Genomic DNA, 16,034 nt, shown 5'->3' with positions numbered 1-16,034 from the left:
TGTCCCATTCAGAGCTGAGCACACACAGTTGCTTCTTCTCAGGACTCTGACCAGTTCTATACTGCCTCGACTGCTGCCTCCTACAAATAGCTTCTCTAAGATGGAGAGCAGTGCTGTAGACAGGTATACTCGTAAATAGCTCCATGGCAGTTTTGTACCATGGTCATTTACCAAAGCAACAATAATATATCACCTCCCCTGAGGGGGAGCAGGCAGCCCTTACCGACCATGAGTATTTGACAAGTTTTAGTGCCATACATTGCTGTTTAAGCCACTCAATTGTATGTTTTCATAAGTTATGTGAATAAGGTATCTTATGATTCAGCTAATAACTTAAAATGTAATCTTAAAATCCCTTATAACGAATGCCTTTACATTTATCTGCAGTTGCATTATTCTTTATCTGGTCATCCCAGTTCTAAGATGGATGCCATACGGTCAGAAGGAAACTGTTCTCCACTTAGATCGCTGTGGTTAGAAATTCCTAAGGATAGCGATGCCCCAGCATGCCTCCCATGGAGACAAAGTAAACCTAAAATGAACAACAAAGTGAACTTAGCTGAGGATTAATGGGCGCTCAGTAAAATTAGACACAAGTTTATGTCCTAGCCAGGGTCTCCTAGAAATGGAGCCTGAGCAAACGCCTGCAGCTGGCACGCCATTGGCAAGGGTTGTCCCTGGGAAGCAGGAAGGAGGCAGAGCGCACTCAGCGGTGAGCCCGGGGAGCACGCTGTCCATGGCTGCATTATCAAGTGCATGAGATGCCTTCAGAGACGCTATAGAAACTGCTGTGTCAGAGCAGCAATGCTCCAGGGGAGGAAGGAGTAGATTTCTGTGGCTCCTCCTTGTGTGGGCCAACATTTGCTCCCCAGGTGCTCATCCCTGTGTTTCTTAGTTGTTGCATCTACAAAATACCACAAGCAGGAAGCAAGGCAGCATCTGCACCTGCTCGCTCGCTCGCTTCTTCTTGTGCTGACTGGAGACCAAGGCCTGTCAGGTCAAGTATTGTATAACAGATGGACAGTGACAAAATCTACTTACTGACAGCAGACTGCTGCCATGACAGTAAAGGTGGGCCTGAGGAAGCCTCCTTTGGGGGCTGCAGAGGTGGCTCTGCAGGTAAGAGCACTGTTGCTCTTGCAGTCAGTCTGGGGTCAGTTCCCGCATTCTCATGGTGGCAAACGTCCATCTGTAACTCCAGGTACACGTGTCAGGGAATGCCACTGTCCCTCCTGGCCTTTCTGGGTACTAAGCACATACATACATACATACATACATGTAGGCAGAACAGTCATACAATAGAAAATAAAATAAATAAAGGCTATTCATAATGTAGAGTGAGACCTATCTTTTCCCTACAAGAAAATACACTAGATAGCAAGCCTTTATCCCAAAGGGTCACCAGTGACACCCAGCTAAAAAAGCCAGCGAGGCAGGACTCAGTAATAACACAAAGCTCATACTCCATTACTACAAACTGTTTATATTTAACAGTGTGACTCATTGTACTAAATAGCTAAAATGTGTAGTGTTTCAGGGTTGACTTTTTTTAAAGGAATGGATAATAATTACCTTGGACTTTGCAGCCATGTATCCTTGTCAGAGACTTCTGCCTTTAGAGTGCAGAAGCAACTGTGGAAATGAATGCATGGCTTTAATCAGGAAAATTATATTTAGAAAACCAGGTGCCAGCTGGGCATGGTGGCATACACCTTTAATTCCAGCACTCAGAAGGCAGAGGCAGGGGGATCTCTGTGAGTCTGAGGCCAGGTTGGTCTACAGAGTGAATTCCAGAACAGCCAGAATTACACAGAAAACCTTCTCTTGAAAAACCAAAACCAGAAAAATAAAAGAAAAAACAGGTACCAAGTATTTTTAAACTGGTGGCTATAGTTTATAATTTCCATCTTGCCAGTTTTTCTTATCCTGTACAACATTTAACATCTGCTGCAATTTCAGTTAGGTATTAGATTTTCAGTCATATATTTAAGCTACATATTTTTGTTCCTGGTTCACTTTTCGTATTACTCTGCCATCCCAGTTTTTACTATTTACCCATGATGAGTCAAGCCTAGTCTTATCTGGAGAGATGGCTTAGGGTAAAAACTTTTGCCACACAAGCATGATGGCCTAAGTTTGAGTCCCCATAATCTATATAAACGCCAGGTGCATAGCATGAGTGGTTTGTGAGCCTTAAACTTGCCCAGAGTCCCTGCAAAGCTCTCGGGCCGACCAGTCTGGTTATACACGGGCAGGATCATCAAAGAAGCTCTGTCTCTAACAAGGTAGAAGGCACAGCCAGCATGTGAGACTGTCCTCCTCCCCTTGAGCATGCCACACTTGCGCACACACACACACACATACACACACACACACACACACACACACACACACACACATACACATACACATAGCTTCCTCCCTCTGAGCATGCCACACACACACAGCTCACAGTGTCAATCTCAGGCTCTGTTGCTATCACCTCCCTTTATGCTTGTGTGTCCGTGTAAAAGCTCAGCTCTCAGCAGGGTCTGTTTGTACTTGGCACAGTTCACACCAGGTATTTTCTATGACAGAGTTCCAGGCTACTCCAAAACTGCCTTAAACTGTTGATCTAACTTGATATTGAATTGCTAAATAGTAAACCAGTATATCACATTTAATTCCATTACTACACACAGACTTGAAAGTAGCATTTCAATTAACTTGCATTCTATGAAATTTTCTATAAAAAGCTAATAAACCTAACAGTTACATTTTAAGATTTAAAGTGTTGGGAGGAATTCTGGGAGGGGGGACCTGGAGAGGGTCAGCATTTGTGGTGTATATAAATAAATAACAATTTTTAAAAATAAGATTTAAAGCATTTTCATTTGTTTTTGTTCTCCCTTTAGACAAATGCTTTTCTGTAGAGTGACCCTTGGAAAGTCCTTCCTGCAATTCAGCACCATGAAAATGGCCCATGCACCCCCAGGCCATCACTCAGTCATCGGTAGACCAAGTGTCAATGGGCTGGCATATGCTGAATATGTCATCTACAGAGGGGAACAGGTATGTTGACAGCACGAACAAGTCACTAAGCACATACAAGAGCGAGAGCCATACTGAAGACTATCCGCAGTTGTTGCAGGCACAGCATACCTCTGAATAGACCTGCTTGATATAGGCTGGTTACATAAATGGAATCCTTATTATTCTGATCAGAGTCCTACATCCTTGAGAGTCAGAGGGCTACAGTATAGTTAATTCTATCACCTTCTTGGATATCCAAAATGAAATTGGCAGGACAAACAATAGTAATGGAAATGTGTATACAGAGAAACAGTTCCCAGCACTACGAAGGTTTTGTCTGCTTTACTGAAATGATCTGTACAATGCTGGTTTACTTAAGGTGGAAAAGAAAATACTGTAGAATGGTTTGTAAACGTCGTTTTTCCAAGTATCCAGAATCTCATTCGAGAAAGCTTGATTTCTCTCGGACAGGAAAATGGAGCTTTAGCGATTTAGTCTTAGCATTAGAAATGTGGGTTCTTGAAACCGAGTAACCCGAAGTGAGTTGTTACTTTTAGGAGTTTAGAACAGATGTCTCTCCTCTGTGATCTTGTAAGTAGTATGGTTTAAAAGGGCCTGGTGGGTAATAAGACTTTTTGGTTCATTCTAGCCTTTCTAATCCTGCAGCTAAATGATTTTCTCGCTTTAAAGTCTTCTAGGCTTTGTGTGATTGATCAGTAAACTGTATGCAGCAGCAATCCTGTCTCCTAATCATGGCCCTGGAGCCCTCAGCGGAGGAACTTACAGTAATTCATGCTGCAAGAATCTCAGAGTCTATCTGACTAAAATGGACATGTGTCAGGAGTCTTTTACATGCTACCAAAAATCCAGGTTTCTGGCCCTGACTCCTGCTGAAGTAACTTTGTAAGCAAAAACAAGGCGTTACACCAAGTGCGGAGAGAGGCCGTTTCACTGGGGCAAAGGGCAGCAGCAGCTTACCCTCGGAGCTTTAGTGTGTAGCGTGTGCCACTGTGGACAGTCTTACATTGTTCTTGTCTGGTGTAGATCCCCAGACAGATGGTCTGCACCCTGAAGCAAGGGCTCTGCATCACACCATAGTGTATCACACATGGTGAGGCCTTAAACCTATACTGCTAAATACATAATTCCCCTAACAATTAAACCATCTAAGCAGGGTCTCCCTTTGTCCACTATAAAGGAGAAGTATCTGCCGCAGCTTGTCTTGATAACAAGAATTAACGTTCTGCCTTAAAGCCATTCAGCTGAGCAGTGTGACTTAAAGAGAGCCACAGAGAACAGTTACTGCGCCTTCAGATTCAAGAGTCCAGAGAGATTGTTGACTCTGATTATCCCAGTTTGAGCAGTTACTGATGGAAACCATTGGTGGCTTAGATTCAGACCAGAGTGCACTGGACTTTGAAGGGCTAGTGTGATAATGCTGCTTACATGTCTATAGACAGGACTTTTTTAAAAAAGCATATTTATATGTTTTGTTTTTCAAGTCTTGAGACATCTTATGAGGCACCAGTCTAATGAATAATAATGACAATAATGTTAATAGTACCCAACACACACTCTATTGTTACTATATCCACCCTGTTCCAAGACCTTTGTACTTAATTCTCACCAAACAAGCAAACAAAAACAAATGCCAGTATTGCTGTTCCCACTTATAACCAAGAAGACCCAAGACATAGATGTGTGCTGATTTACAAAGAAAAATTCAATAAACCTACTACTTGTATTTTTATTTATTTTAAATCTCAAAAACCTCTATTATTGTTGTTATTATTATTATTACTACTATTAATACCTTTAGTAATCTCTATATCTGATGCAAATAGTGCATAAATTCTTTGGGGCTCCAACCCCTTTGCCCAATTAAGAAATATTCTTCTTCAGTCATGGCCACTCTGAAATGCTGGGTTTGGTTTTGTCGCTCTTTAGGGTTGAAGAATTCATGTGAAGTGCACACTCTCTGCTTTTAAGATCAGCTTTCTCTGGTAGCAGCTTCCTTTTAAAGAAGTCTTCCCATGCCGGAACCAATCTGTCTCACTAGCTTCTGTCACTGTAGACAGTGACAAAAGCTGGCGGCAAATGCAAGCCTAAATCCACACCATTATCCCTCCAGTAGAGGTGCTTGCTGGTTGGCACGATCATCCCTAGCCAGGTGTGGTGGCTTTCAGCTCTCGGAAGGCAGGGCGGGAAAACAAGCCCTAGCTATGGAGCAAATTTGAGAACAAATTAGCCTACATGAGACCCTGTCACCAAGAAACATCCTGTTGAGTCATCCCTACATTGCCCTGTGGATTGTGGTACCTTAGACCGTCCTCATTATAGTTACTGGGGTGTGGGGCTACAACATTTCCTGATTAATCTGAGCTCTCGACAGCAGAATTATTACTTGAGTTAATAGGCTTCTTGACTACTTACTATATAAGGTGAAGAGGAAAGATGCTGGAGTTTTCCTGTTAATGGTGCATAGCTTCACAGTAAAGGATGAGCAGAGGTACCTAGCCTACAGTGTTGAGAGAACTGTGAGGCTGGGGCTTTACAGTGCTGCTGCTAGATAGAGTGCTTAGTTCATGTGAGCAAGGTGCTAGCTTCCAATCCTCAACACTACAGAGGGTAAACTAAAAGTAGAAGTACTGTGCAGGCAATTGTATGGATGGTGGGGTTTGCCTGACTGTTGTAAGTAAGGCTTAAGTGCTGCATCTTCAAGGGAATGAGTTGTTTGCCTTCTTGACCGTTCCAGGCATATCCAGAATATCTCATCACCTACCAGATCATGAAGCCAGAAGCCCCTTCACAGACCGCAACGGCAGCAGAGCAGAAGACCTAGTGACCACCCCTGGTAAAGGCCAGAGTGATTCAAACCTGCAACTGGAGTACAGTGGATTGCTTCCAACAAAAAATCAATATTCTCTAAATCCCAACAGCCAAGAAATAAGCTGTCTTTTATAAAGCATTGCTAGAGTGACAGTGCAGAGTGGGTCCCAAGCACACTCACCTGCCCTGGTCCCTTTGAGGAAATGGCTGCCGGGCGGTCTTGAACATGTCTCAGGCCATTTTCATTGCAGTTACCCATTTCTGAAGCAAGATGCTTTGCTCGAGATGTAGAGATGGGAAAGAGAATGTGCTGGCTCACACGTTCTTGGTTCATACACTACATTTTCTTGGTTATGTTTGGCACATGAATAACAGACACATGTGGTGTGCTCATTTTTTAATTTTGCCAAGCATATTTGTTGATGCTTCTTGTTGTCGTTGTTACTTTGAAAATGAGCCAGTCTTCCTGGAATATTTTGCACAGAGTCACACTGACTAAAATCATTAGCAATGCAGCCGAGCAAGACACTGTTCCCATGTCCCTGTTGTTTGATTTTGTATCTCTGCTTCTTGTGAACATAAAGGAAAATCAGCAATATTTAGTTTCCTTTTATAAACTGCCCTATCTTTCCATCTTAAAAGGAAGGGCACAAACGTCTCTTTGACCTAAAGAGCCAGAGCCGGGTGGACCATTTGCTCTCTGCTGTCCTCAGGGCTCTTGGGACCATGCTGCAGATGTCAAAAGTGTCAGGGAAAGGTTTAATGGAGGTGGTTAGAAATTTGCTTCCCTGGTGGAATGGCTAGAGAGCCGGGAGGGAGGAGCCCAGGGCTCTGGCTGCAGCCAGCGAACCCAGGATGTCTCAGCCAACGCTTCCCTCTCTGCACCTCCAGAATTGTTTCCTGGCATTATCTGTAATTCCAGAGTCAGGGTCCCAGCATTCTCCTCTCCTCTCCTCTCCTCTCCTTGTAGATTAGAAAGCCAGGATTCAAGCCGTACTGATAAATATGCACAATTGCAAGGACGTTTTGTTTACTCCTGATCTGGCCTTTATTTTGAGTAGTATTCATCAAATACTTTAGAAAGATCCCTTCTCTCTGTTTTTGAACCATTTCTTCAAAGTTCTTAATATAGTTAGACAAAGAAAACAGAAGTTGAAACCAAAGGCAGTTTGACCTATTTTTTTAGACGCCACTGATAGAGAAACATTTCTTTGTGAAAGTGCTGCTTGTAATGGCATTCGCCAAGTGCACGCCACCGAGCAGAGCCACCCCACTTTGCAGAGCCACGCTTCCTTCTGTCCCCTGTGGACCTTAACTGAGTACTGAATTAAATGCATTGCTCTGTATAGGTTCTGCTCAGCTCTGAAGCAGAAGTCACATAAACAGAGGGAAGCTATGTGACACACTTAATCATTTCAATTGGAAGGCTGAAAACAGTTCTTTTGACTTTTTTTTTAATGCAAGCATATTAAAACTGTGACTGTCTTTGTTTCTCTGGTTCTTGAAATACACATTTCTCTCTTTATTTATTAAATTTTTGTTAGCTTGAGCCCAGTGCTAGGACTAGGCATCCAGTCTAGTGTGAATGAATATTATAGTTATATCTTGAATGAGTTCCTCAAAATGAAGTCAAGAATTAGCCTCAGTTTTCACTTTTGTTGAAGTTTCAATGGCCTGAGCTGGGTGCTTGTGGATTTGGCTGCGTGTTTAATAGCAACTCGACTACCATACAGAGCTTCAGAATGGGATGTTGGCTCGAGAGCTCTTCCCCTTCCCTCTCTTTTCCTTTCTGTTAACAAAGGGTTGAAGAAATGGGCATCTGTATAGTTTTAGTAGCTATAATATTTGGCCCAACTGAAATTAGTTTAACATGCTAAACACGGCTGTGATTTTAATTTAGTAACGAGCTACTGTGGTATAGTAAAACAAACTGAACCGTGAACCTCCATCCCACAGCTGGATTAACCTGGCCCTTACCTTGAGGAGTCTACCTTGGTTCCCTCAACCACCAGGGCTGTGGCTCATGTTCTGAGCTGAGTAGAGACAATGTGTAAGGAAGCCTGCTGTAGTGCTAGTGGTCTCGTGGTGACCCACCTATGACAAAATGCACATGAACGAGCTGTTTAAAAAGAACAAGTCCTGGAAAAAAAATTAAAAATAAATGGTCCATAGAGCTAATAGATATTTTCAGAACTTGAAAACCAAAGGTATCAGGAGTGTATTCAAGTTGGCAAAAAGGTGGTTGCTTAGGATTTCCTTGTACAGCAGCATAGACTGTAGAAGAGCCCTCTGGACTAGACAAGCCTGGCATTCGGCTGACAGCTGTTTACCTTCTTGTATGTGCATTATGTAGAACTCCTGGCAGGTGTGGAACCAACTCCTGCTTCCCAACAGAGCTGCAGAGAGAAGGCAGGTGGCTCCAAGCTCTTCTTCAAGGCCTTTCCCAGAGACCCCACAGTGCCACTTTACTGGTTTGGCCAGCTTGGATACTTAACTCAGGCATAAACTATAATTACTCTGGGCACGTCTGCCTGTACCTTTGCTTCTCCCCAGATTGCAAAGCTAGTCTTGGAAGTGCTCCTGTGCTTGCCCCATTCACCTTTTTCCTTTTCTTCATCACGAGTCTTATATAGGAATCCAGGTGTCCCTTATTTTCCTATCAGAATGGATCAGGGTTTAGTCCTCATGTAGTTTCTGCTCAGAAGTCTGCCAGTTTGCTAACAGATGGCAGCATGGAACCCAGTGTTTCTATGCAAAAACACAATGGCAGTACAGTCTGGGTTCTAACCCTGCTTTCCCTCCCTCACAGAGCTCTGAGCAGCCTAAGTAGAGTAACAGCACTAACATCGCCTCCTGAAGGCAGCAGGCTCCTCTGAGCTCCACACTTCTGACTGCACTCATTTCTCTTGGCTGTTGGAATAGTGAAGGGCATTTGGAATGTATAGAGAAATACTTGAATATGGCAAGCAAATAAGCATACATTAACATCTTATTATCCTAGATATTATTACAAACAGATATTAACATTTGTCTAGTGCAGAAAACAGCATTAGAATGTAGTAAATGTCCCAATTTTCTTCTACTGCAATATATTCCCAGTTGCATGAAGGGTGCTTAGGCATTGTTCCCTCTCCCCTTTTAAACAGTCGTCATCTGAATTCCTGTAAATGGCCTTGTAAATCAATGTCCGTATTTGTAAGCATATCTGGCTGTCTGTCCCTTCACCCATGCACCCAGACCTCACATGTGTGCCAGCCTTCATCCTGTGTTTCTGTTGGGCAGATCATCTTGCACAGAGTTACAGACTATAGAATCACTCAGCAAATATTCAGAAATGATGTAAGAATTTTCATGGATCAGAAAGTTGAAGGCTGGCCTCTGATGTTAAGGCAGTGACACAGAAATGAGGGTGATTGTGACAGTAATATTCAAACAACCGCTGACTACATCCAGTGCATGAAAAAGATCACTTAAAAAATACCGCCCTAAAAAACTGAAGCTGTTTCAGCCAACTCAAGCAATCTGCAGTTAATAGACAACTATGGTTTTCCTGTTTGAAAAAGCCTTATCTATGGCAGAAACTTTTTAACCTTTTCTAATCTAGCAGTGAAATATGAATCCACTTCTTAATATTTGAAATGTGTCAGTGAGTGGGCGTGTCTGTTCATTTCATACCTGGTAAGTGTGTTTTATGGGGTATATTTTATAAGTAATATTGTCACATTTAGTGGAGTTGATGTAGCCAGTCAGTTCCAATTTCTCTCATGCAAAGTTCTTCAGCCTCCTGGTCACCTGGTTTGGAGTAACACTGGTGGGATTGCCGAACTTGTGTGGGGGATTCATAGTATGTAATACTGTGTAGCATTTGAGTGGTGTGGAAGTTGTTTTTAAATCATTTTAAAGTATATACTATGACAGATGAAACTTAAAACTTGTCGGAAGCTGAAGATTTTATTTCTGTGAGATTCAGTGTGGTCAGGTTGTGTGGCCAATTTTATACTTCTACCAGAATTCTGCAAAATTGAGGTGACGCTCACCCCATAAAGACACTCACCCTATAGAGGTAGTTGTCACACACACACACACACACACACACACACTGTTCACTTCCTAGCTCCTTTCCCCTCCACCTTTCTTTCAGAGTTTGTTCTCATTTTTCAGAATTCTTCTGCTATCCTTCTCAAGTGGCCCTGAATGCCCTTTGTTAGCTCAATTTGGTGATGAGTTATCCCTGAACCTCTCCCAGTGTGCAGGAAGAAAAACTAGAAAACGCCACAGTAAAAGGAAGGAAGGAACTGAGGTTTTTAAAGCTTGTAGCATAGACCGAGAAGGTGACCATGCGGTATAGTAAATGTATTCACTACACAGAACACTGAGACTCGTCATGTGTGTGTAATGCCTGCTTCTGCTCCCTCCCAGTGTTTTAAACTCATCTTATCTTTGTGGTAGTAATATTTGTCCTTAATAACCTACAAAACTAAAAAGGTACTTTGATTGACAAGGTCCCTCAAGAACTTACACAGCCAGCTTTGAGGAAATCTAGACTGTTCTGACAACAGCATCTGGAGTTGTAATTGTTGTAATTTTCTTCCTGTACTGTCTCAGTCTGTGTAAATAACCAGTGTAGTGGCCCTTTGATTTGTTGTTGGTGTTCTTTTTGTTTCCGGTCTCTGTGTGACCCACCAGTGGCAGGGGTTCCAGCTCCACCTTTTTTTTTTTTGCTTGCAGTTGTCCATCTGTAGGCTTGTCAGACAAAGTACAAGATGCCCAGTTAGAGTTGAATTTCAGGCACTTTTCTAGCTCAAGTATATTTCATATTTGACATATCTGTGCAATTTTTAAAACGTTCATTAACTTATCTGAAATTCAGATTTTGACTGAATATCCTAGATTTTTGTTTTCTATGTAGTTTTTTAAACCTGATAGTCCTAGCAATTGATCACAAAAGGAGGCTCACAGCATGTAAATTCTCTGGTCTTTATAGCGTTCACCTGGAATGGACGACCCTTTTTTTTTTCCTTTGCCTTCTACTTATTTCTAAAAGAGGGCATCAAGGAACTTAACCAGCCTACATGGTGGGGTTCTATTTAAAACATCTCTGTGATTATATTTAACCTGTAATTGTGCTTTGGCTTAATGTCTACAGTACTTGTAACGGATTAATATTCAATAAAAACATTTTAAAGTACACTGTGTGTAGCATTCAGCTTAAGTGTCTCCTGCTTCTGTCTTGCTTTCTTCTTGTCAGCTTGACCCTCGGCAGCTGCAGCCCAGACCTAACATGTCAGAACTGACAGCTCTCCTTTCCTCTTCTAGTGAGAGCGCAGCTTGAAGTTCCTTAGCACCCGTAAGCCCACTGGGAGCCATGGAAACAGCAATGGCAGGAGACACTTGAGGACAGTCTCCCTGAGGCCAGCACGGTTGGAGGAGAAAGGTTCTTTGCTTGCCGAGGGAAACGCTCAAGATGTAACACCACGTGGTGTAGCTTACTAGCCTGCAGTCCCAGCACTTAGGATGCTGAGGCAGGAGGATCAGGAGGTTCAGGCCAGTCTGGCTTACATAGTAAGACCTACCACCTCGTCCCCAAGGAACAAGGGACTTTCCCATCTCCCACCGGTGCTCTCTCCACATGTCGTGATCTTGAAGCTGGGTGTGTATCTGTAACTTGTGTACCAGAAGGATCATGAGAGTTCCAAACGTAAGGATTGTCATAGTTTGCGTGAACCTGTAAGATGTGCAGACTGGGCTTATGGAAGGTGCCACAAGTTAAAAGCTGGTACAACCAGTTAAGTCAGCAAGTATGGAACATGTTGATTTTATTTCAGTTAGGTTTATTCTTTTCCTGGCACAGAATTGATTTATACAGTAGGGCCGAACAGCTTTACAATTCTGCAGGTAAATGAAGTATCCAATATGAGGAAGTTGGTAGGAAACTGGTATGGAAAAGAGGACTGGGGGCTGTGGAGAGGATGCCGGGAAGGAAAGCAGGGTGTGCCGTGCACCACTAAACCTTCAGAATTCCAAAGCAAGTTCTATGAGAACCATTTGCCTCTACTCCTCTGTTAAGCAGGAAGACTTTCTGCACAAGTTATTTCATCGTTTTACCCAGATGATGTGTGATATGATACAGTGGTACGAACTGGATCCTTTTGGAGTGTCAGTGTCTCCAGGGTACTCCCCAATCATAGGCTGAGCACTCTCAAGGAGTTCCCAGGGACTCCGGGTGCAGCAGGGATCTTGACCTACATCACAGGAAAGGGCACAGGCAGAGGCTGGGAGCAGGCATTAAAGATGCACACTGAAGTCTCTTCCTGAGCTCTTTGATAACCATCATGGCTTTCGAAGCACATCAGTCCAAGGCGGTTAAGAGCACTGGCTGATCTATAAAGGGATCTGATGCCCTCTTCTGGCATGCAGGTCTACATGCAAATGGTGCACTCACAAAAAAAAGAAAAAAAAAAGCTCAAAATAAGTTACTTATAAGAATTGCCCTTTGTAATGAGAATATCAGGTGTTCATGAGGTGCATTTCAGTTTTACAGATGAGCAGATAGCGCCAATAAAGCTTATAAGGTCAGAAGGATGTAAGACACATTTAGAAGGGTTCGCTGTTTTGGCTTTTAGCTTTTTTCCATTTGATGCACATTGGTATGTTTTTGCCTGCATGTATGTCTGCATGAGGTTGTCAAATCTTGGAGTTCGTTGTGAGTTGCCATGTGGGTGCTGAGATTTGAACCCAAGTCCTCCAGAAGAGCAGTCAGTGTTCTTAACCACTAAGCCAGCTCTTCAGCCCCATGTTTTAGTAGTCTGGTTCTAGGTGTTTCTTCTGAGTGTGTAGTTCTTACTGCAGGTAGTCCTTCTTTTGTTTGTTTTGTTTTGTTTTGTTTTGTTTTGTTTTGTTTTTGAGACAGGGTTTCTCTGTGTAGCCCTGGCTGTCCTAGAACTCACTTTGTAGACCAGGCTGGCCTCAAATTCAGAAATCCACCTGCCTCTGCCTCCAGAGTGCTGGGATTAAAGGCGTGCGCCACCACGCCCGGCAGTTTGGTCATGTTGAAATTCTTGGCTTTCAGAGTTTTTTGCTTAGTTCAGTTGTTTTTTGTTTTAATGTAGATCCAAAGTGAGGGGCTGCTCCTTTTGGTGTTTGCCTCATTAGGACAGTGAGAGATGTCTGAGGGAGTCTGTCCGAGCAGCCAGTTTGCCCAAAACACTACACTACAGGATTAAGATGAGGTGCCAGCTCTGCCATCTGGAGTCGCAGCCTGGCTCTGCGACTTGCTAAACAGAGGATCTGCCTCTGCTGAGTTGCTTCCATTTCTCATCTTTAAAATGAGCATTCTTACTGTCTCATAGAGTTGATAACTAAATGGCCTTTTTCATTTAATCTGAAAACTGGCTCTGCTCCCAATCTCTGTCTCCAGGAAAAAAAAAAAAAGCACAGTTGCCTAGAAAGGGGGGTTAGAAGAAGGCAATCTATATAACTGTCTAGGACCCCACTCTAATCGTTCTCAGCCAGACCAGAGTCCAGGGAGCTGCCAAGGTATCAAGGGACATCAACCTTCAAATTCTGGTTGCTCCCCACTGATGCAGTAAGGGAGTAAGTCCCAGGGCTTTAGTGGTGCCAGAGGACCTTCCTGCTAGTCCTGAGCTGACTGTGTGGGTCAGGCTCTCCCATGCTCTCATACTGAGTGCAGCTGGGCGGGTCAGCCATGTAGGCCTGGCACCATGGCCAGAGTAAAGTCAGCTCGCTTTGAAACGGAAGGAGGGAAGGGATCTCCATGAATCAAACGGGAGTGCTGTTTCTGGGGGAACTGGTGGGGGCGGGGGCACAGGTGAACGTGTGTGTGTGTGTGTGTGTGTGTGTGTGTGTGTGTGTGTGTGTGTGTGTGTACACGCGCGTGCGTGCGCGCGCTTGGACATGCAAGCCAAGGGTGCACATGTGGAAGTCAGAAAACCGGGTGGAGTTGGTTCTCTCCTTCCTACCTCAGGGCATCCATTAGGCTTTTGAGGGTTTCCTGCTAAACCATAGCTAGCTGGGCTGCTTTTACCAGAAGACTGATGCCTGGACTCTAATGCCTGGACTCTACTGGCTTCTGGGGCTGGAGGCATCCCTAGGGAACAAACACTCCCGAGGGTGCACAGGCCTCTGTGCCTTGTCTCTAACCCCTTTCTCAGTGCTTTTTCTTACCAGTTGAACAGACCCAGGTCCCGCTACCAACCATCTCCCTACAAGCTCCCTTTTCGAATGGGACAGCTCCAGGACATCCGTTGATTTTATTTATTTTTATTTTTTTTCCTTCAGAAAAGTTCCTCTGCCTCAAAAATTGTTCCTTTTTTTCCTTCTACCTCAAAGTTGGTATTATGAGAGTTCAGGAGATAGTTAAGAGGCAATCCAACTAGTCCCTATAACAGGGAGGTAGCAGATGTGTCCTGTCCACTCAATGTACTGTTATGAGCAGAGAAAGACTTAAAAGACATCTCACCTTGATTTCCTGCCTGAGGTTTCCTCCACATTTATTTCTCTGAATGAAATATGTTCTTCCCCAAAACCCAGTAAGAGTTCTTGAGCTATGTTACTTTATAAAGCATAACTTGCCCCCCTCTTATCCATGAACATACAATATGCCGTTTTCCCCCAGTGTGTGAGTTACCTCTTGTCCATGATATGGGTACATCTTACCCATCCCTACAAGTTTATTGTAGCCATTTTATCTTTACATCTTCATTTTAAAATAGATTTTTGTTGGGGCTGTTGGGATTGCCCAGCAGTTAACTGCACTGGCTGCTCTTCCAAAGGTCCTGACTTCAATTTCCAGCAACCACATGGTGGCTCACAGCCATCTGTAATAGAATCTGATTCACTTCTGCTGTGCATGAAGAAAGAGTACTCATATACATAAAAACGGTATTTTGTTTACTGGTATTTCTGTATGGGAAAGGGACTTTTTCTTATTTTTTATAATTTTGTAATTACTGAATTTTCTTAATAGACTGGTGTCTCCAAGCTGTTTATGATAATAGTGGGAAAGTATTACTATTTACAATTTGGGAGAGCCATACCAATGCAGTCAGATAGATGGATGGTTCAACAAGTGGTTTTGCAAACCATACCTTGTTTCCTCACTCTAGCCTTGAAGCTTTTTTTTTTTTAAAGATTTATTTATTTATTATATGTAAGTACACTGTAGCTGTCTTCAGACACTCCAGAAGAGGGCATCAGATCTTGTTACAGATGGTTGTGAGCCACCATGTGGTTGCTGGGATTTGAACTTCAGACCTTTGGAAGAGCAGTCGGGTGCTCTTACCCACTGAGCCATCTCACCAGCCCGCCTTGAAGCTTTTAATTGCTTATTTTCCAGTCCCAACAGGCTAGGAAGCCAGTACAATGGCCCCTGAGTCTTTGAGCCTCAGACCCTGAGTAGTAATTCCTCACACGTTCTTCTCTTACAGCCCTCTTTCCTCACGGTCGCATGCAAACACCTGCCTCTCCCCTTGAATCTTCTTCTCCTATGCTTCCTACAGTAGGTCCCTTCAGGGAAAAGATGCCCAATGCTCTGCGAGGCACCAGCCCCCTCACCTGCCTCCCAGGGCTCTGCCATGCACTGGTCTTCACGGCAGGTGCTAAGTGGGCAGAATTACCCAAAGGCTCGGTTCCCTAACAGCAGGATGCTTACCAGTGAGAGTCCACAAAAGCAGAACTGGTTGAAAATGTATTTATTTTTCTTCAAATGATCTTTTTTCAAGCAATAAATAAAAACAGACATGGTTGACTCTTCTAAAAAAAATGTACATCCTACAGAAATACAAGCATATCAAATGTAGAAATGACACCACTCAGAAAGATGGGGCTATTTACACAAGTTACAAGTATTGCATTGTTATCTTACTGAAGTCCCTTGAATGATTTGTGAACTCTAAGGAAGGGGTGGGGCACTAGAAGGAGGACTTCAAAACAGACACATACTTTCTCTATCTTTCTTGCAGACAAAATTTAAGGAAATAACATCAACACCCAGACACTATATTGAGCTCACTCACAATGCTCCACAAAACTGGTTCTCAGAGGCCTCACAGAAACCACCTCATCCCTCAGCTGGCTTGTGGAGAGCAAGACCACACTGACACCATTACAAAGCCCTACTGGAAACGTCTGTGTCACAAGCTAGCTGTGTGCTAAGAAGACCCGCCTTTCACCAT

The 16,034-nt window shown here is 43.4% G+C and overlaps 1 protein-coding gene across 1 annotated transcript in view; it reads left to right on the top strand.

The window, feature by feature from the left end:
• Positions 1-8,310, top strand: part of Tnks (tankyrase, TRF1-interacting ankyrin-related ADP-ribose polymerase) — a 136,512-nt gene extending 128,202 nt beyond the window's left edge. The window contains exons 26-27 of the mRNA NM_175091.3: positions 2,895-3,051; positions 5,768-8,310. Of these exons, the coding sequence (NP_780300.2) occupies positions 2,895-3,051; positions 5,768-5,854 (244 nt within the window). The 3' untranslated portion in view covers positions 5,855-8,310. The remainder of the gene's footprint in view (positions 1-2,894; positions 3,052-5,767) is intronic.
• The last annotated feature ends 7,724 nt before the right edge of the window (positions 8,311-16,034 follow it).

This window comes from Mus musculus, chromosome 8 (assembly GCF_000001635.26).
Source record: "Mus musculus strain C57BL/6J chromosome 8, GRCm38.p6 C57BL/6J".
NCBI classification, from domain to species: domain Eukaryota; kingdom Metazoa; phylum Chordata; class Mammalia; order Rodentia; family Muridae; genus Mus; species Mus musculus.
Note: the sequence above shows the minus strand (reverse complement) of the source record. Positions and strands in the feature narration are given on the sequence as shown.